We start from the raw sequence: 14,419 nt of genomic DNA, 5'->3' as shown, positions 1-14,419 counted from the left end.
TTCAAAGTCACTGAAAGCACCGTTCCTCCACCATTCTCTTGCTTGATTTCAGCAGGTTGTCTTGATCATGTCTACATGCCCACGTGCAGTTGGGTTGAGTTGCCGCCATCTGATTGGCAGATTTTTGGAACAGCCGAACAGCTGCTCGAGTCTTTACAGTGTATATAGCCATTACAGCCCCTCAGCTCACCTGACATGCATCTGCTAGTTGGTCCAGGTATAAAACGAAAAACTGTGTGGGCACTATTTAGCTTAAATGATCAGAGCGGCTGTAACAGTGAGCCGGGGAGCAGCTGAAGTGTTGAACTATCGAACCTGAAACTTAACGTCTGCCTCTTTAACCAGGCTTTGGGAGACAATGCTGCAGTTCTATTCAGCTGTTACAGTGTTTCTTTATTTTACTGCATTTCATACAGTTTTACTTTGCATGCTTTTAGTTTACCAACAGGTTTGGAGTTTATTGTGTTTTTTTAATTTCATTTTGATTCTTCTTTCAGTTTACTTGCACATTTTATTGCACTTTATCTCAATTAGATAAATATGTTTATTTTATTCGAATGTTTGCTGTGCTTTTAGTTTCAGTTGTGTTTTGTTTACATTTGTTCTTATTATCGGCTTCATCGATATCAAAGTAAAAGCACTAATCTGCATGAAAGGTGCTACACAAAACACTTGACAGACGACTCCATTACCATCCCCTTGTTTCCAGAGCTCAGAGGGTACTTTGATGACCAGCTCGCCGTGCCCTGCGTCCGGGTCCACGGCACTCACTGCGGCAGTGTAGGCGCTGGAGAAATAGTTGAGGTTCCTCCTGTGTGGACACGCAGTAAGCATTCATTGCTGTTCTTTAAGTATGCAGTTGATGATAATCACAGCCACCCACTCCGATGGACACAAATCTTAATGTGACAAGATAAGTAAATGACATAAATAAATCTGTGTTCTCAAATCTATTATTTTTGCATGTGTGTTGTTGCTGCCTGTGTTTAACTGAGTCATTTCTGTAACTGTGACACACTTGCTGCTGCCTATCAATGGGATCTTCCTGGTTAAATAAAGGTTAATCAATAAAATCTTATTTATATAACTTCTTCTCATTCTTGTAGTCACAACCAAATATTTTCCAAACAGTTCAAATGATCAGACAGCTCTGCTAGTTTAAGCTAATTCAGTAAATTAAACACACGACCAATCACAGCAGTTCATCGTTCCACTAAGTTTATTTGGCTCCAAATGCAACCACGAGCAATAAAGGGCCCCGACATGCCAGCCTTCCCTCGCTGAGCTTCTTTTCTAATTCAAAGGGGGTTTTTCCTCCCTACTGTTGCCAACTGCTAGTTCGTGCGGCCTGTCCAACTGTTGGGACTCCCTCTCTAGTCTTATAAATGAGCCTAAATTTCTTTTGACTATTTTCCACAGTGTAGAAAAACCTCAACGTTATGAATAACAGGGATTTATGATGCAAAGATCAGAGTGTAAATAACGCCAAATATGCAACATTAGAATTTCTTAAAGCTGCTTAATTCTGCTTCAATAACAGCTTTGCACTCTTTACTCTTGAAACTGCTCCAGCAGTCTTGAAGCAGCTGCCACACATGTTGAACACTTGTTGGCTGCAGTCCCTAACCATCTCACTTGAGTTTATGTCTGTAGCTTTTGGAGACCAGGTCATGTAATGCGGCACTCCATCACTCTGTTTCTTGGTCAAACAGTGCTTACAGCAGGGTTTTTCCAGGCTCACAGATGGTTTTTGGGGTAAACAGGGGTGCACAGTAAAGACAATGAGTCTGTGTTACCTTCTTTGAGTCACCATTTGATGCATGAAAGGTGCTACACATATTATGCGGGAGAAATGAAACCTCGATTAACAAAACAGATTTTTAAAAATCATTTCATTACACTAGTGCGGACTTTCCTTTGGCTCTGGCTAAAACCGCCGATGCTCCCATCAGCCCTTCACGGTTTCTCACAAACACGACAGCTGAATCCAAACACAACCTGGTTTTTCCCTCTCTATTTTTGATCCAAGCAGCTCTCTTCTTCTTATCAGCCTCCCTCACTTAGTGTGTCTTTGCAGCAGTTCCAGCATGAAGCCCTGTTTCCCTCCCTGACTGATGGTCTCTACCTGACTGAGGACTCATGCTTCACCGGGAAATTTACACCGTACCTATGCCGTAACTGCAAACCCCTCCGAAACCCTACAGTGTAACATTTGAGGTAATCTGACGTTCACCTCTCTAGAAATGTTATTATACGTGGGGTTGACACCGCCCACAACCATTGTGATTGGCCTGTTCAGCACCATCGATTCCTCCTGGGTATTTCCAACAAGTTTTTCACTGCAGCTTTGAATTTATAAGTATAAAGAATAGTAATGATAGCAAGGACTCACAGATGTGAGAGATTTCTGAAACTATGGGAATTAATGCGACGGAAATTACAAAGAAGTGAAAAAAGGAGCAAATATGTTTACACCCAAGGACCCTGCCCACAACAAAGAGCCCAGGAGGACCCAGGAGAGAAAAAGTTCCAGCATTTTGTTTGTTACTTGCAGTAACGACAGGCTGTTCCTGCACTAGTTAAACAGCTGTTTGCAGAACACCTGCACCGCCTCCGTACAACACAAAAGACTGCTTCAATATTAAGACAGTCAATTTAACTATTAAACTTCTGATAACTGTTGACTGAAGGACAAACTTCCTTCATCTGGTTAAGATAGCTTCCAGTATAATTCCACATGTGTTATAACCATAGAATCTAAATTTAAAAAGAAAATCAGTGACACTTTCAGATGTACTTTTGTAGACTAACACATATTCTGAGGTCCAAAATAACTAGAATGTGGATCTACTCACTGCTTGGACTCATGGTGGCACACTTCCAGAGTGGGGTCATTGTAGAGGAACGGGGCTTCGAGATCGTTTACTCGGACCCTGTAGATGCGACACTGTTTACTGTTTAGCTTGATCCTGTTCAGGTTGACCACGGTGGGGAAGATGGTGAGCTCAACATAGCCCTGAAGTATACAGAGGCAAGGAAGACATCAGCAAAATATAACAACATGTATTTGAAGCATGAAAAAATGAACTTGTAAACAGAATGTGAAGAAAAAACACCTTCACCACGACAGTGATGGTAAAAGAACCCTAATAACTAAACCTCAATGAAATGAGATGAAGCAGAGGGGGAGGAGGAGTGGGCCAAAGCTCCTCTCAAGCAATGTGAGGCTGATAAAGTCACACAGAAAGCCATTATTTCCACTTACTGCTGCTAAGGTGGGTTTACAAGCTATTGAACCACGAAGTGTACTTAGTTTTTGCACACCCTGCTTCTGTATTTTGATTTATGACACAGGTAATACATCATGTGTTGTCGTTCCTCTGAATCTGTAATAACATCATTTTAAACTTCATATTGCTCAGATGATTTCTGTTATTATGTCCTGACAGATCAAACCTTAGAAATAACAGAGGATGGGCACCAGTTTAGTTTATCTACGCTGTCTCTATCTATGCCAGCTCCAAGTCTGTGCAGAATTCATGTTACTGTGATTCTTATCCAGTTACAGAGGCTTCTTTTTCAAACAAAATATTAAATTAGGTAGAAGTCGTCTTAGAAACAAAAGACTATGATGCGTGTAAAACAGTCACATTTCTGGGAAAATGCTACCACCGTGTGGTAAAGATCTTCATTAAACATTATTTAGCACTTCTTTTTTAATAAAAGCGATTCTTGCTAAAATTACTTTTAAGATTGACACGTAATTTTGCTTAATGCTGAGAAATAATAATGATGAATATTAACACGAGACTGCAGGCGTATATTACAGTAAGTAACACTCTTTTAAGCAGTAATGCACCCTTCATAAATGCCGGTAATGTGTGATTAGAGGAACCAAAACAAGAGAGCGCTGCCGTCTCGGCAGATCGCTAACTGAGTATCTGCTGTCCAACGGTGAGCAGATGAGCCATTATGTGTGCAAGTGCTGTACTTACGATGACAGACTTCCTCTGGAAGTTGATGTTGTTGATGCACACCACCTGGTGGGTCGTAAAAGCAGTGACACAACGAAACAGTTAACGTTTCATTTATGAATGTAGCTACCTAAACCCTCTCTGTCGTAGCCAGGTACAAAGTGTAGCTAAAGCGCTATTTACTTCGGTCTTGACTTTCCCCACGTTAAGCTAGGGTTAACTTTGCTTCTGTTACTATAGAACATGACAACAACCAGCAAGAAAGTGATTCTGCTCAGATACTTATAATTTAAAGGGCCGCGGGCTCTCGAAGCCTTTGTCCTTCTTCCTGTTCATCGCTGCTTCTCGCTGTGCTTTGCTGAACTTTTAAGGTGCCATAACTCCGCTCGGTGATGCTTCCCTTGCCTCAGCCGCACTGAGCTGCTCTTCAGGCTCACAATTCAAAGCCCCCTGCATTCACCAGACTCGTACACGTTTACAGGGTGCTCGTCAGTTCTCCCAAAGCACTATATGTTAGCAGTCGGAATGTTTAAACTATCACTGTGTCAGGCTGTCGATGAGTCTTTGGTTTGTATCGCCCGGAGCCCGCTGTGCACTGTTTTCCATGCAAACCACGCCGACGCATCCACGAATATACATCAGCCACGAGCAGCAATAAGTTGTTCTGTTTCCTTATTAAAAAATAAGTAGTTTACTCCACAAATGCTCCACTCGACGCGCATCAAAGCATCCAAATATCCCCTTCTCTGCTCGGCAGCTCATAGTATTGTGACGCCCGCTCCAGCGTGTTCGGCCATTTTGTTAGTAACCTTTGACCTCCCGCGTAAAAATGATAATTATATTTTTTCCCAGAGCGGTCGATTGAAAAAAAAATAAAACATTTGTATTAAAATGAATGTGTGTGCGTTAATAATGTAAATACCGTAAAGTCTAATTTAATTAAACAATACAAATTTCACGTCACGTGAGGGGCGGAGACTGTGTGTCTGCGAAGAAGTGCACGAGATCCGCACAGCTCATTGGTTTATCCCTGTGACGTTCTCTGTCTTTTGCGGGACCAACAATGTTTTTTACAGGCACACATCATTTGTAGGGCATCTTATTGCGAGTCCTGATTGTTCTCTCGTTTTAATTTTAGTAATATTTTTAAATGGTTGTACAAAATGTAAAAAAAAAACCGGCAGGTGCATTGGCTGCATTTTTAGATGAATAGTTGTATATGTTTCCAAATGTGTGCATACGTTTTCAAAATGTACAAATTATATTTGCATTTTAAGTTATATAAATAATTTATTCAACATGTCTGTAGCTGTGTTCAAGGTTCAAGGTTCAAGGTTCTTTATTTGTCACATGCATAGTTATACAAGTATAACACACAGTGAAATGTAGCCTGACACGCTCCTCGACATGTGCAAAAATTAGGGGGGGGGTGTAGAGGAAGAACATTATATATATATATATATATATATATATATATATATATATATATATATATATATATATATATATATATATATATATATATATATATACATATAGTATATACACTGGGTGAATGTGCAGTAGTAGCAGCAAGCAGGTGAATTCTGTACATTAATACATTACATTAATATGAATACATTAATACATTAATATGAATAGACATCTGACAGCTATGTCCCAAAACGTCGGCTGCATCCTTCGGAGGACCCGGCCTTCGCGGTCTACATGGGCCGGCTCGGCTCGGCCTCAGCTATCACCTTCACTGTGACGGCCTACCATCGCTCGCTGCGCTCCTTCCTGCCTGCCAAAGAAAACCAGAACATAACCTCATCAGTCATCTACTTCATCTGGAACCTGGTACTCATCTCTTCTCGTCTCACTGCCCTTGCTCTTTTGGCCTTCGTGCTGACCTGCTTCATCTTCCCCCACTTCATCTGCACTTGGCTGGTTTTATTCTCCTTCGCATGGCGATCCAAGACGAACTTCATGGAAAGTCCTTGTGGAGAATGGCTTCATCGAGCCACATCTTCCTTTGGTATTTCGACTGGTTTAATGTTGCTGAGGGGAAGACGCGGTACAGGACTGTGTTCTAGCACAGGTTTATACTGACTGATCTTTGCATCCTCTGTGCTGTGTGGTGCTGGAAGATGAGCACACATCCTCCTGATTTTGTGATAGAGCCCATGTCAGCTTTAATTATAGCTGCCTGTGTTGTTGCAGTTTACGTCCTATGTCTAATACTTAAATGTATTTATTATAGAGTCTTTCATCCAAATATGAGCTGAAAGGGGCCAACACAGAGCAGCGACCTGAAGATGAGGTGGGATTTTGTATGTTTGTCCCTGCACCAAAGATTGCAGACCACCCTCCATCCTCCCCATCAGCACGCTGCAATAAAAGAATGAGAAAGCTGGCTGAGAACATCTACTGCTGACGTGCACTTGACATCCACAGGACGACTAGAAAGAGACCGAGTCATGCAGAATGTTTTCATCTAGATCGCGTGGCTGTGTTTTGTAGCACTCTGACCTTTGTCTGATTTAGCCACAGATATAATGTCTCAAAGCATTACTCATCTTAATGTGGAGATGAAACTGAATATGCACTTTCTGCTGTGCATTAAATCATTTCAAGATATCAGTCATTAAATTAAATGAGAGGCTTTAATTATTAAATCTGTATTAAATAGTTGTTGTTTACATGTGAAGAGATCCTTTTTCAAAGGCTATTTCACTGGATCATCTTTTCTAAAGAATCTAACAGGTTAAATGAGGATAAAATGATTGTCAGCAGTGACTGAGTCTGCCATCCCACCTACCAGAAACTAGGTTTATATGACTGTCCATGAGGTCAGTCTCACTGTGATTAGCACTGGATTAGCTTACTGCTACTAAACACTGAGCGTGTCAACAAAAGAGACATTTATAGCAATGTTTCCTCTTCACACAGTTAGCTGGTAGATGGCAGGCATCTGACTGTGGGGTAAACTGCTGTATATGTGTCACAGTACTGGATGTGCGACCCAGTGTTTTGTCTATTTTAGGGGTTTTTTGTTGATAACTATTTTTCTCCATGTTTCTGTTTTAATTTGAAAGAGTCTGATGCAATCTTGTTCGTTGGTGTTAGTTTGACTTTCCCTGTGACGTCATGTTTCATTTCAGTCAGCTGTTTTCCTCATGTGTTTTCACTTCCCCTGAACACATCCAGTGTGTTCATAGTTGATTATAGTTTTTCACAGTCTGTCTTAGTTGTACCTAGTTTTTCATGGTTTCATGTTACTGCTACCATCAGCCAAAATAAAGGCTTTTTCTTTTACCTGCATCTCCTCTCTCTGCATCTGCTTCTGCGTCCTGTTCACGACCCATCAACATGTGGCCATGCAATAAAGACCTTCCTTACCCATGTCAGTAAAGGGGCTCTGTAGCTTCATGATTAGTTTGCGGTTTTTCTTCCTTCACTTTGATTTGTGTTTGTGGACATATAATGTGTGTAACAGGGCGTGGTTGGTGGCACGGTTGCGAAGGGAGGCTGACACAGCGGAGCTCCATCAGTTCAGTTGTGTTGTTGTTGTGTGTGTGCAGCTGGGGCTGAGGGCTGGAAGAGACAAAAACTGAGTAAAAAGTGTAGTAAAGTGCGATCTGTGTGGTCGGGTCCGTCATTCATTGTCACTATGTGCAATGTACACTTTCCATTAATCTCACAGTGGAAAATTCCTGGAAATCAAAGTCAAATGTTTATCAGTAGAAGAATCAGACTCCTGTTAAACATTATATTTGTACTAAATGTGTGTGTAAATATGGTGTCTGTAGATTTGTGACGGTGTTTCTGTTGTAGTTTATTCCTGTATGAATATTAAAAACTTGACTGAAAGTATTAAAAATGTATTTGCATTGCTTTACAGAAAAAGGGAAAAATGGTAGGACTGTGGGGGAAAGCGTGATCACCTCAGTTAAACAACTGGTGTAATTCTATTAGGTTCATCTTTAAGGAACTCTGCATGTCTCCAAATAGCTTTGAATGTCTTTGAAATGAGAAGAATACAAATAGAAAAAGACAAAAAGTGGACACATGCAGACAAAGTAAAGAGATGAATATTCAGTAAGCTATAAAGATCCAAAGCTCTCTCAGTTTTTCTCAAATGTGTGTGAGGACTGCTTGTTTGTGTTCTTGGATGCACTTAGTAAATCCAACAGCTCAGCTATTTGTTGTTTGTTGTTTGTAAAAGTTGCAGGAAGAACAAAACTTCTTAAACAGGAAATGAAACAAAGCACAAATTCAAAGTTTTTTTTTTTCATTTTATTTTTGTTTTTTAACTCAAAATGTCCTGTTGTAACTGGACTTTTTGAGTTAAGAAACAGAACAAATCCCAACAACACTTCCCTCATGGTGCTTTATATTGTAAAGTCAGACCCTACAATAATGCACAAAGACTCCAACCCCCTAGAGCAGGCACTTTGGCGACAGTGGGAAGGAAAAACTCACTTATAAAGAGAGAAACCTCCGGCAGACCCAGGCTCTGGGATGGGGTGGCCATCTGCCTCGGCCAGTTGGTGATGAGGGAAGGAAGTTGGGAAAAAAGAGTAGTTATTTTTAACCACTCTGGTTTCAAAATGACATTTAGAAAGCCCAATTGAAATGAATATTTGAAGCCAATTTAAGAGTTTTCTCACATAATCACATGCACGTGTTGGTTAGACTTTAGCGTGCACATGAGAAAGCCCTAAAGATGATGTTTTGGCTCCTCAATTTTGCATGTTTTTTGAAGCTGCTGACGATTGCTTCATCCATTACTGGGTTTCTTGACCACATTAAGAGTACTGGAGAATCCCACCTGTCATGGAGTTCATTGTATATTGTCAGGGCGAGTTCTCCAATGTTCTCCAAGGACATTTTGTACTTTTTTGACAAGATTTTGTTCCAGATCTTCTGGAAAAGCCTCTCTGCAATGAACTCGGATGCTACTGGATTCATTGTCATCGTCTCATTTCCTTCGCTGATGGCGTGCATTACCAGATCTTTGGTCACATTTTTTACAACTTCCTTGTACTCTTGCCTGTCTTTAGAGACACTGAGTACTCTTGCTGGTAATGCCAACAGGTGTTTGGTGAAGATTGAGACGGTAATATTGTCAAGCTGTTCCCTCAGATTAAAGATCAAAAGGTTTTCTTTGCAGTTGTGTGTTTTGCAAAGATCTTTGAGAATGGCCTTGCCCACTTTGAAAATGCTGTTGTGGGATAAATTCAAGTGTTTCTCCTCAACTTCAGGCCAGATTTTCTCAATCAGACGACGGCTGATGCAGTTAGGAGTGAGGCGCTCTGTGAAGATCTTGTATTTGGAGGAGACTTTTTCTTTGGCCAGTAAAACCACCAACTGAACAACCCAGTTGACGCGCACCTTTTTCTGCAGCTTCAGTGTCTTTTCCAAAGCTGATACTTCAGCCTGGTTGGTCTCATCTTTGAATACAAACTGCACTTCTTCTAACACTTGTTTTTCCTGTCCAGTTTGTTTCTTTGCGTCCTCTACCATTGTCTTCTCCTCTGACAGGACTTTCTTATTTTCTTCCTCCTCGACCTCCAGGTCGCCCAGTGTACTCTTTGGCAGAGTGCACACTAATTCTGGTTTTGCTTGTTGGTCACTCGTGTTTGACATTTAAGCTACGATGTTACAATGAGTCAGACATTCAAATGTGACTGAGGGTAGCAGAACAAAATCTCATCCAGTGAATCGCTCGTGACTATAAGAAACGCGCTGGTCCAGTGTGGGTTTCACCTGCAATTTATAGACCTGAGTTGACTGTGACGTCACGGCCTGGTTCTTTTGCCTTTCATCTTTGAATCAGGCCCCGCCCACAACAACGTTCCCTATTGGCTCATTGAAAATAGGTAACGCCCACAAAGAACGGGCTGTCGGAGTTTCTGACGTCATGGCCCGATTCTCTCTCCTTTAATGTTTGAAACAGGCCCGAAAATACGGTGGCCCTGAGAGGCCAAACGGACTGCAACTTCAGAAAACACTTGCAAAAAGAAAAATGCTGCAAAAAGAAAAATGCTGCAGAAAGAAAAACGCTGCAAAAGCACACACAGCACAACGGAAATAGGAAAGAAGACAACGGAAATGTTTCTGGGGAGACAATAACCAGACGGACCAGTTGCACGAACCAAAACATGTATGTATGGCTGTATCCCAATTCAGGGACTGTTTCCCAATTCAGGGTCTGCAGCCTTAAAGGTCCTCAAGGGCCGCACTCAAAGACCGCTGATGCCGGAAGTGTGAGGCTTGTAGGCTTGTGAGATGGGACGGTCTGCCCAGGTTGCCTAGCAACCATGATACTAACAGCTGGAAACGTTTCATACAGCTTTGTTTGACAGAAATGAAGGAGAACATATTTTGTACATTTGTTTCTACATGAGCTCTGTGTGATTAGCTGAGTATCTGAGGCTGAGACCACAGGACTGTAAACATGATTGTTGGGCTTCATGTCTGTGCTGAACAGTCATTTAAGATTAGCTAGTAAATAACAATTAGCTGATGTTGTTCATGAGACTAAAGTCATCTCACTGTGGTAATGTAAATATAATATGGCCAATATTATATTAATCATTATTAGTTATTACAGCAGTGAACTTGAACTCTGTGCCAAACACTGAGCTTCAGTAAAGATTCAAGTTGCAGTTATTTATATTTCCTGTCACCTTAAATCTTCACTTAAACACAAGTATCTGTGACAGTGTATATATATAGATGTATTATATATATAAGAGACAAATATTGTTCTTTTAATATGTTGGCATTACTAAATTTGGCTCAATGCTTACATACATGTGTAAAAAGGAAAATGTACGAGCTGTGATAACTGTGTCTGATAGAATGAAGAGTCGACTGATATATGAAATATTCCTTTATTGGGTGTGAAAATCAGACCATGTCATAACTGCTGTAAGTCGCACAGAATAGATATCAGTAAGTAACGTATTCTGAATACTTTGGATTACTTAATATATTATCATGCTTTTTACAACAACGTCATACAGAATAGACATCAGAGCCTTAAACAGGCTGACGTCTACTAAATGGGTCAAACTGGGCAGAAAGCCTACAAACACATAACATCCTTATAGAATATGATGTAACACTATAGATCAACTTAGCTCAGAATATATAAAGCATATAAACAATCACAGCAATATGATGTAACAAACACAGCAGCTACTGATCCAAAATACTCAAAGCTTCATAGAACTGAAACCAACATTTATTTTAGCTCCATCCTGCTGCTGATACAGACTTTAGGTTTCTGAACATTAAACTTGTTGCTGCCTTTCATAGTGTGTAACTTGAAGGCCCTGAGTACTCTGAGTACTTTCTCCCACACTGGAAACACTGGGAGGATAAAATTATTTGAACATTACCTAATAAGACTGATTCAGCACAGACAGTTATGTTAAACTTTCCTAGCAGTCCTTCACAAACAGGGAACAGTCTGTCTATTCTCTCCATCTGTCAGCTGCTGCTGGCTCTTCCTCCTCCTCTTCCTCACACACTGCTGAGTTTGTCCTGGTGGATCATCAGGGGTGCAAAGCCTCACAGATGATGTGCAGCAGTGGGTCCCTCAGTCTGTCCTCACTCTGGACACTTGCAGTCGTCACACATGGAAATCAAATGTGTGATAAGCTGCAGGATTCAGACACAAGTGTAACTTATAAACACATGTTCATACTTTTATTCCACAATCAGAGAGAAAGAAACAGAGAGAGAGAGTGCAGGACAGACAGGTGACAGTCTCAGGTGTACACACTGCTACAAACAGGAGGATTTAGTGTTTGTGTTATTACGAGTGTAAACAAGAAGAGTTCCAGATGGTGCAGTGGACACATGTGTGACTGCTGTGATTAAAGCATCTTTCTTTCAGCTTAACGAGTGAACCGTCAGCTCGTTCAAACACACGTTAAAGTCCGTTTGGCTCGACACCACCGAACAGAGGCAGCAATATAACATAGCTAACATTAACAGTGCAGTGGATCCTGCTTGTGCCGTGATGTTCAGGACTGCAAACCGAGCAGCATCACTGACTTTCAGCCTGTTGTGTTTGTGGATATATGACTGACTTTAATTATTCATAAAATCATCAGATTCTCTGTAAGATTCTCTGTAAGATTAAAGTCAACTATCTAACGGCGTATAAAGTAAAGGCTTTAAAACAAAGTAAATGCTGAAAGTACAAACACCGCTAATGTCACATAACTTTGCCGGCATGTGGCCAACAGCAATGTTTTAATTAGTGATGTGACGTTCTGTATCGAGGCTTCGAAGCTTGTGTCGAGTAATGGAGGGGGCGTTTCCGCGATGCGCGTATCGAGGCTTGCTTCATTTATGGGAGGAGCTGAAAATGATGACATCTGAAGCCTCGCTGCCCGGCTGTACCACGTGACTGGTTCATGAAGTGGTTCGAACTTTGCCGCGAGCTATGACAGCGATATAAACCCCTCAGACTTCATTCAAAATGTGGGTGTTTGATGGAGAGTTGCGGTTAGTGAGAGTTTGGAGACAGTTTGGAGGTTTATGAGAGTGAGGAGAGAAAGTCAGGAGAGAATGGAGCCAGCTAAGAAGAGGAGGATGTCCTCCCCTGTGTGGGAACATTTTGATCTTATTCCTCCCAACAAGGTATGTAAATTTCTACAGAAGATGTATTGTCATGATACTGATGGTGCAATAAAACTTATGTTAAGCTGTCTGTACTTTTGTACAAGGTGAAGTGTTTGCTATGTGCCAGGGAGCTGGGATATAACAACAACACCTCATCCATGCTTAGGCACTACAGAGCTTTGCATGAGAATAAGGGGAACAGCGATTGTGGAGCAAGACCAGGTGAGCCATCAAATGCAATGATAATATAGCATGCTGTAATGTTACTAAATGATATAACAATATTATACAGCTGTAATAAGTAACGTGTGTGATATTTATATTTGTGCTTTGTCTTTATTGTCTTTCCTCAGGAGAACAATCTCCAATAGATGAAGACCTGGTTAGCAACAATGCTAGTGCTAGCGGCGCTAACAGCTGCAGACAGGAAGATACTGCCAGCACCGGAAACGTGCTCGTCATCTCCGAGCATGAAGTAAGGAGAGCTTTCAGGAGAGTGAAGACCAGGAAAGCAGCAGGACCAGACGGCATCCCAGGTCGTATCCTCAGAGACTGCACATACCAGCTAGCTCCTGTGTTCACTGAGATATTCAACATCTCTTTATCTCAGTCGGTGATCCCCACATGCTTCAAAGAGTCCATCATTGTTCCTGTCCCGAAGAAACCCCACCCTGCTTCTCTCAATGACTATCGCCCTGTAGCCCTCACCTCAGTAGTGATGAAGTGCTTTGAACGCCTGGTCAGAGACTTCATCATTTCTTCACTACCAGACACACTGGACCCACTACAGTTCGCTTACCGTCCAAATCGTTCCACAGACGATGCCATCTCTCATCTCCTCCACACATCACTCATTCACTTGGACACTAGAAGGGGGAATTATGTTAAAATGCTCTTCATAGACTACAGCTCTGCATTTAACACCATAATTCCCTCCACACTCACCACCAAGCTGGAGCATCTGGGACTCAGCTCATCTATGTGTCAGTGGATCTCCAACTTCCTAACTGGCAGACCACAGGCAGTAAGGATGGGCGGACATGTCTCAGCCTCCACCACTCTCAGCACTGGAGCCCCCCAGGGGTGTGTTCTGAGCCCCCTGCTGTACTCTTTGTACACATATGACTGTGTGGCCACTACCAGCTCCACCACCATCATCAAGTTTGCTGACGACACCGTCGTGGTGGGCCTGATCTCTGATAACAACGAGACGGCCTACCTGAAGGAGATTAGGAATCTGGAGAACTGGTGCCAGAGGAACAACCTCCTTCTAAACGTCAGTAAGACAAAGGAGCTGATAGTGGACTTCAGCACTAAGCAGGAGAGGAACTACCAGACCCCCGTCATCAACGAGTGCCCAGTGGAGAGAGTGGACAGCTTCAAATACCTCGGAGTTCACATCACGCAGGACCTGTCATGGTCCTGTCACATCAACACCGTGGTGAAAAAGGCCCGACAGCGTCTCTGAACAGGATGGAGGTGGACCCCTGCCTGGTGGCTTGGATCTCCGACTACCTCACCGACAGACCACAGTACGTCAGGCTGAAGGACATCATGTCTGACACAGTGGTCAGCAGCACAGGAGCACCACAGGGAACTGTGCTGTCCCCTCTTCTCTTCACCCTGTACACCTCTGACTTCTGCTACAACTCTGAATTATGCCATATTCAGAAGTTTGCAGATGACACGGCCATCATGGGGTGTATCTGGGATGATCAGGAAGAGGAGTACAGAAGTCTGGTGAGGAACTTTGTCGCATGGAGTCACACAAACCACCTGCAACTCAACACCTCAAAGACTAAGGAACTGGTTGTGGACTT

At 42.1% G+C, this 14,419-nt stretch overlaps 1 protein-coding gene across 1 annotated transcript in view; it reads right to left on the bottom strand.

Annotated features, from left to right (window-relative positions):
• Window positions 1–4,784, bottom strand: part of taf2 (TAF2 RNA polymerase II, TATA box binding protein (TBP)-associated factor) — a 38,344-nt gene extending 33,560 nt beyond the window's left edge. The window contains exons 1-4 of the mRNA XM_014410738.3: window positions 4,261–4,784; window positions 3,996–4,050; window positions 2,856–3,016; window positions 693–811 (exon numbers count right to left, since the gene is read on the bottom strand). Coding sequence (XP_014266224.2) covers window positions 693–811; window positions 2,856–3,016; window positions 3,996–4,050; window positions 4,261–4,310 — 385 coding nt within the window. The 5' untranslated portion in view covers window positions 4,311–4,784. The remainder of the gene's footprint in view (window positions 1–692; window positions 812–2,855; window positions 3,017–3,995; window positions 4,051–4,260) is intronic.
• Between the last annotated feature and the right edge of the window lie 9,635 nt (window positions 4,785–14,419).

Source organism: Maylandia zebra, linkage group LG11 (genome assembly GCF_041146795.1).
Source record: "Maylandia zebra isolate NMK-2024a linkage group LG11, Mzebra_GT3a, whole genome shotgun sequence".
NCBI classification, from domain to species: domain Eukaryota; kingdom Metazoa; phylum Chordata; class Actinopteri; order Cichliformes; family Cichlidae; genus Maylandia; species Maylandia zebra.
This window is presented reverse-complemented; position numbering and strand designations above follow the sequence as displayed.